Source organism: Salarias fasciatus (genome assembly GCF_902148845.1).
Source record: "Salarias fasciatus chromosome 7 unlocalized genomic scaffold, fSalaFa1.1 super_scaffold_4, whole genome shotgun sequence".
Classification (NCBI taxonomy): Eukaryota; Metazoa; Chordata; class Actinopteri; order Blenniiformes; family Blenniidae; genus Salarias; species Salarias fasciatus.
The window spans coordinates 13,818,084-13,825,579 of record NW_021941229.1 but is presented as its reverse complement, the minus strand read 5'-3'; the positions used below and the strand labels follow the sequence as shown (position 1 = coordinate 13,825,579).

Here is a 7,496-nt window from a genome sequence, read left to right as displayed (position 1 = left end):
GGTAGCACTAGTAGTTTTCTCAAGTGACACACACAATGGAAAAAGCCTTAGATTGTTAATTACCTCAATTATTTCTTCATGAATTGAAAGACAGGATGCTTTGTTTGAGCTGTCTGCGTGCCACACCTTCACAGGACTAGAGTAAAAAAACGCTGGAAACCAGTGTCTGTACTCTTTTGCACATTTTACGTCTTCACATTAGCACACCATTGCAATTATTGAGGGTTTAGTAAAACTATATGCTCTGTCATGACATTCAAATGCCAAACAAAGAACTAAGAGACTTATCATTTGCAAAAATGGGTTTGTGTCTGTAAAAATCAATCATGTCAAAGTAAACAAACTCCTTTTAACTGATCATGCTCTGAAAGAAACTGAGGGATTATTCAGGCTGATTCTGGAGGGCATAGACACGTTCGTGTCCCATCTAATACAAAGAGATAAATGTGTCTGTCTCGGCATGCACTGGGCCATCAAAAACCACTTTTATATGAGAACAAAGACAAAACAATAAGAATGTAATCGAGGATAAACTGCTTTAATTAACTCCGTTCAATCTATGACTCTGACTTGAGGAATCCAGGGCGCAAAGTGACAGACGGCTGACAACCTTCGATCACGCCCTCGCGATCTCACAGGAATGACGCTGTCCTGTGCAGCTTTAGCCTCACTCATCAGCTTTATGTCGAGTCTGAACTCCTTATCTCTCTCCTCTCAGCTTACAGTCTTGTTTTTGGCTTATGTCAACCTGCTGGAAGGTGCTTCTCCCTCCTGTTTCCGATGATCACAGAAACCTCACTGTTCTCGGTAAATGCTTGTTACATGAGATCACTTTCTGTTTGTCGCGAAAGCTGATCAGCAGCTAAAGGCAGGCTGCCGCACAGACGCTATGTAAACACATCAAGCTGAGAGGAAGTCAGGGGACGAGCCAGAGACGCTGGAACGATCTGACAAGAGAGAAAGGGGGGGCGGAGAGAGACTGAGGCGTTTCATTTCAGGTGTCACAACAGTTTCTCGGCATGACAACTTTTCAAACAATTTCAAGTGCTTGGGTGTATTTTTGGTCTGGAGCGTTTTCAGTTCTCTACAAGGAAAACCCATAAATTAAAGACATTTGAACAGAGTTTGAAGATATCAGGTCAACAATGACATGTTGACCCCCCAGGCCTGTTTGTTCAGCGCACTAAAACACTGAATTCTTCAGATTTATTAACTCAGAAAGTGAACTCAAACTCAATATATTTACTTATAGAAATCTTTTAATCTGTAAATGGATGTTGATGGACAGGACATGGAGGAGGGCAAACCAGGGCAAAGAGAGAGCGAGAGAGAGCGAGAGAGACCAGGCTGGACGCAGTAAGAGAGGCAGATTTGACACAGACAATGCGCCGCAGGGCTGAGAGGAGTGATCTCGATCTGCTGGTTTGACTGGTAAGGCTGCTCGCGGTGTCGAGAGGTGTGGTGTGAAGCCAACAAAAAACAGAGACAGGTGCAGAGAGAACGAGAGAGAAGGAAACGCCGGAATAACGTAGTGGCCCTCTCGCATCCAGCCTCCATTAAAGTGAGTAAAAACCCTCCATGATGCTTCAGCATGACAGTGGGGCTGAGTGTGTATGAGTGAAGAGCAATAAGTGCACCTTTACAATCACAGCTCTGTTGTATCTTTGGATTAGGAGAGAAAATCAAACCAGTTTGTGGATCAGGTGGAGATAGGAGGACATTACGAAAGAGAGGAAGATGGCCGAAGACCCAGCTATTGAACTCTTTATTAAGGTAAGTCCCATGATGGAGTTCTGTACTGTCAATAGATGGTTCTAAAAGGTTTCTGTCAGAAGAAAGACTGGCAGAATAAATGCCGTGTTGTTTGCTTGTGGGACCAAGGACAACGACCGTCATAAGCACGTGTTGTATCTACGTCTCCCTCTTCACCACAAGTACAAATAAAGGGGCTTTTCAGTGATATTTAATGTGTTGCACATGAAACCTGGACCCCCCCCCCAAAAAAAAACTAAAACTCAAACTAAATTCAATCACTGAAACAGAAATTGGCTGACATGTTTTCTCTCAGATACCAAGAGTGTACCGTTTATAATTATTCAAAGTTAATTCTAATACTTATTTTTGTTAAAATAGGTGGCGTTATACTTGTTTAACCTTTGTTTAATGAGTTAATTGTTAATTTTTTAGAAGAAGTCGCTTAATAGATATGAGCATATTTGCTTGACTCTCTCATGGTTCCAGGTTTTGAATGGGATCTTGTAATTGCTTCTTGACTTAGTTTGTGATTAAATACTCAAGATGTCCCATCTCAATACGAGGTATGAGTAAAGTTCATAGTGATACTGCAGGTGAAACTGACTAAAAAAAAAAATTGTAAAACCTGTTCAGTGTTGAATTGCTGCTGAATAATGATAAAAAAAAATTCAGGTTATTTCTTGATGTTTATCACAGTGTCAGTGTAATGAAACCTGCTCTGTGTAGAGACCTGCATTCTCTTCTTTCTTAGATGTAGTTACCAGATAAAAGTATTAGATGGAGAAGAAGACGAACTTTTTGATACATCAAAGGGAGCAAGCAGCTTTTTACTACTAGGTTGTTTCATCTGGGTGGAAGGCAGTTCCAACCTTTCATTTGAAATTCCTCAGCTGACTGTCCTAAACAGTTGGAGTGGAGCAGGCTTGACAAGAATGCCTTTGGAGGAATTCACATTTTAGTCAGATACATAACAAGGTGTATACCAACAGGACTTTAGCACTGTGACATGTGAAATGCATCTCCATATGAGTTTTTCATCTGCGATCCCCGTGGCCGTCCTGTCTTTGTCCGCCAGGCCAGCGACGATGCTGAGAGCGTGGGGAACTGCCCTTTCAGTCAGAGACTCTTCATGATCCTGTGGTTGAAGGGCCCCAAATTCCGAATCACTACTGTGGACATGAAGAGGTGAGAGAACATTTTCTTATCCCTTCAAAGCCCACGGCATAGCACCAATGTTTGACGGTAAACCTGTGGAAGTCTTTTATGTAGCTAATTACATTTAATTTCAACCAACCTACAAGTTTAGTCGCTCGGCATTTTAACCACACTTCAGTTGACCATCTTATGCATACAAGCATACGTTGATGCTTTTATGCAGGAATTAAAGTGTATGCTGATAATATCTATGTGACAGACAGACAATCACACACACTGTGTTTGACAAAACCACAGACACACACAAAGGAGAACATACACACTCCCCACCGAAAGGCTCCCAATCGCAGGCATGAACCCGGGATATTCTCACTGTTAGGCAACACTGCCACGTTTTCTTTATTGAACCTTTATCAAATTGTCTTGTAGGTTGCAAGAAACTTAACTTTTGTGTGTTGAAGCTGGAGGGAAACAATGAATATAAGTCAATGAGTGACGTATGTTTTACAACAAATGACCAAACAGGCAAAGATCGGTCATCTATTCTTCATCTAGATGCTTTTTTTTCTGATCAATTTGAAAGTTTCTTAACTATATACAAGAAAGTGAGTGCCATAAACACATGTACACATCCATGCAAGAACACGCACAACCGCGGGTGTCTGCAGTTGCAAAGGTCTTTGCAAACGTCTTTGGACAGTTGAAGGTCAACTGAGTCTTGCTTATTGCACAAAACTGTGTTAATGTGAAATTACATTTATTCAACTTGTCCATAAGCTTTTTAGCAAACCTGATGCTTGCTTTCACAGCTAGATGGACAACGATTATATTTGTATTACTTGTAGCATCAAATTATAATTTGAAGATCATGAAAGCATTACAAAGACAAAATCCTATTGGTCACATGCCCAAGAACTCAACAGATGTTTGAGGAGTTTTATTTGGAGCCTTCATCTTTCCAAACATTCTTAAAAGTTTAAAAGTCATGCACAAGAAATTGAGACAATATAACAACCACAAACTGATGTGAACCAACGAAAGAGACAAAGAACACAGGTTGATGCAAATCAACCAAAGCAATACAATGATTCCATAAGTACAAATACAGTTAAAACGACCAACAAAATGCACACAAATACAAGAAAGAAACACTCACCCAGCACACAGATCTCATGGTCACGTTTTCATGCTGCCCCCAAGTGGGCAAAAGGGCAAAGTTGCAAAAGAAAAAAAGCATTTAGAGTTGTGGTAATGAAGCAGCGTGATCTGCCCAAAAGTAAGATTGAAATGATCACAAACAAAAACATTCAGCACTAGACTGTGGAGGTTACTTATGGAGGGAAACTTTCTGGAGGAGAAGGAATTAAAATCCTCCTGTAGAGCAGAAGTAGACATGAGGAGGTGGGTGGACGCAAACAGAAGCTAATCTTGAAAAAGGAAGACACCACTAATGGACCACTAATGAATTGGTAGATTCCTGGTGAATAAACACGTTTCACAGTTTACAACAGTTCAGGAATTCAGATAATTCAAATGAAGATCACAGCATGATACAATCAAACTGTGTGAAATATTGTAAACGTTGATATTTATACAATTAGAATGTTTATAGTACAATCTCAGTAATATTAGCTGTATGTTCAAAAACTGATACATATCATACTGGTGAATTTTCATTTCCTCTCACAAAAAATTGCAAAATTGGACAACAGAATGTGATGTTTGTTTGCATTTCCATTGCTTTCGACTTGATTTGATTTTTTTTTCAGAGTATTATTTGTTGATCTTTTAACAGGGCACCTGATGTCCTAAAGGATTTGGCTCCTGGCTCTCAGCCTCCCTTCCTCATCTACAACGGTGAAGTCAAAACGGACACGAACAAGATCGAGGAGTTCCTGGAGCTGGCCTTAGCTCCACCACAGTGAGTCATACTCACACATGAAGATATCAGATGATTCTTTTAGTATTGCTGATTTTAGTAATGCTTCTTTAAAGATACAGCATATAAAATTTAGAGTAATGCCACATTTGTGCACTCGGTGGCAGTAGTGAGAAACTGTGGTAACCAGTTTTTCTTTTTTCTTATTTTTTAATTATCAAAACGTGATCTTTACTATTCAGTCTGCCGTTTTTCTTATTTAAGTGAGGCAGTTAGTTGGTAGGTGTACTACAGCACAACACAGAGGCATTGAATTGTTGTTTATTTATTTGGCTTTAAATCTACTTTCCTTTTAAGCTCATGGCAAACTACCTTCATGTTAACAATATTTTCTATGATCAATGACAGTTATCCAACACTGAGTTGTAAATACAGAGAATCCAATAATGTTGGAGAGGATGTCTTCAGAAAATTCTCAGCATATATTAAAAATCCAACCCAGGGTAAGTAAAATGGAACACTCTTTTTTTTCAATCACAAATTTTAAAAAAAAAATTTTTAAGCCACGTGAAGAAAAATGTCACCTGAAGCATTGGAAAAACATCCATGTTTTGTTTTTTAGCGCTAGAGAAAAAATTTCTCGCAACACTGGTGGACCTGAACATCTACCTGGAGACCCCTCTGCCTCATGAGCTGGACCAAAACTCCAGCATATCTGCGCGTCGTTTCTTGGACGGCGACACCCTCTCATTGGCAGATTGCAACCTGCTCCCCAAACTTAACATTGTCAAGGTCAGCAATGATCAGCACTGCATATAAATGCTGTACGGATCCACGTGTGTATTTATTGCCTAAGCTTAAATGGTTTTCACAACATATTAATGTTAAAAAAAAAATGTCTTCCCTCAGGTGATATGTAGGGAGTATCGTGCATTTACGATCCCTTCTGAGCTGAAAGGTTTAACGCGCTACCTGGAATGCGCCTACAAACAAGACCAGTTTCGATACACCTGCCCACGTGATCAAGAGATTATTGATGCCTACCGTGGTGTGGCCAAGCCTGTCAGGAAAGACAGTCAGAGAAAGTGTTGAAGTTTGGTGTCTGTAAAGAAAACATTGAAAGACAATGACAAAAAACAAAGACAAAAGTGGAATCTTTCCTACAAACGTGACATGATGCTTGTTTTTTTTTATCTTTACAGCTACATGTTTACACATTCACTTTTACATTGATTGATGTTTTTGTTCTTAAGAATTTGATTCTAATGTTCCTCAAATTACATGCTGTTTTGTATATACTGTATGTACTGTTGTTGTATCGAAGTGGATTTCCTCCTTGGTCTTTTGCAGGATCGAGACCACACAGAAAATTTAAGTTATATACATTTATGCTCAACTTCCAACGAATTCATCGCATTTTGAGGTGAAATCAGATTTTGAGCTGACTCCTTTGCATCATTATGTTCATTTATGTGTGTATTTTAGTAACCAAGTTACAGTTAAATTAACTGAATGAAAACAAGGTGATGGAAAGACAAAGAGACTCTGATGATGACGACATCTAAGTCAATGTAAAAAAAAAAAAGTGTTGGTGTTTGTTGCATTATTATTGTGTGGTGATGATGATGATGATGATGATGATGATGATGATGATGGTCCTTAATATGATGATATGTAAATCCCACATAGAAAATTCCCAAGCCTGCCGTGGACCCCAACTGCAGATATTCTCCCGATGAGACACTCACCATTACTTTCTTTGTTTTTCATCACATTTTTTTTTTTTTTTTTAATCAAAATGACAAATATTATGTGTGAATTATTATTGCAGTTTGTTCACCATGACAGAACACAGAACAGAATGCAACATTTAATCCAATTTGTTTGATTAATATTGTGTTAGCTTAGCAGCAGTTCAGTGACTCACCGCCAGCAGCCCAGACTTTTTTGTTTGTGGATACAAGCAGAATAATAATTATTCTCATCATTCACAGAATGGCAATTATGTCAAACAACTCAAAAAATAAACACACCTGAGAGCTTTTTATGGCACACAAACATGCAAGCAACGTGTCAACCAACTTCACACACAAACGTGCAGACTTTTAGCTATATTTCTGAAGTGCTGAGGTGTTTCTGAACACTCGAAGAAAGTGAGAGAAGAGTCTGAAGAAGTGATGACAGTTTCAGCAAAAGGGTGTGATGAGCTGAATAAAGGAGTTCAGATGGGAAAGAATGGTTTTATTTACTGATATTTGGGTTGTTGTCAGTGTTTTCACAGCCATGATATGAAATCTGATTTAAAATGAAATCTTTTGACTTATTTGAATTCCAGACATTGAAATGCTTCCAGGTTCAGATTGCCAAGAAATGACCATAAAGTAAATAAAAAGAATAATAGTTTAACCAACACATACATGAGTAAATGACACAAAGTATAAAGACTATTTTCTACAAAGACTGATCAATGTCAGTTTATGCAATAATTAGACAACAAAGGCACATCATATTATTTTACCCCTTAAAGACAGAAATCGTTTTTTTGTTGTTGTTTTAACTATGGAAAGCATATTATCTGAGACTCAATTTTAACAGGAACTGCATTTTTTTTTTTTTTTTTTTGTTTTTTTTTTTTGCCAATCAGACATGCATAGAATGTTTGGGTGCCTGTTGGTTGAGATTATCAACTAGACTGCAGAGGATTGTG

At 38.6% G+C, this 7,496-nt stretch overlaps 1 protein-coding gene across 1 annotated transcript; it reads left to right on the top strand.

The window, feature by feature from the left end:
• Positions 1-1,410: 1,410 nt before the first annotated feature.
• clic3 (chloride intracellular channel 3) lies at positions 1,411-6,421 on the top strand. Its single transcript, XM_030085580.1, has 7 exons — positions 1,411-1,561; positions 1,674-1,773; positions 2,831-2,940; positions 4,706-4,831; positions 5,198-5,292; positions 5,412-5,581; positions 5,699-6,421. Exons 2-7 carry the CDS (start codon positions 1,738-1,740, stop codon positions 5,879-5,881), a joined length of 720 nt encoding a protein of 239 aa, XP_029941440.1. The 5' UTR covers positions 1,411-1,561; positions 1,674-1,737; the 3' UTR covers positions 5,882-6,421.
• Positions 6,422-7,496: the final 1,075 nt, after the last annotated feature.

Bases quoted from the DNA above. Each gene is read 5' to 3' on its own strand.
- clic3 (XM_030085580.1), top strand. From the start codon at position 1,738: ATGGCCGAAGACCCAGCTATTGAACTCTTTATTAAG. The intron at 1,774-2,830 runs GTAAGTCCCATG...TTTGTCCGCCAG, and splicing joins CTATTGAACTCTTTATTAAG to GCCAGCGACGATGCTGAGAG. The intron at 5,582-5,698 runs GTCAGCAATGAT...GTCTTCCCTCAG, and splicing joins CCAAACTTAACATTGTCAAG to GTGATATGTAGGGAGTATCG.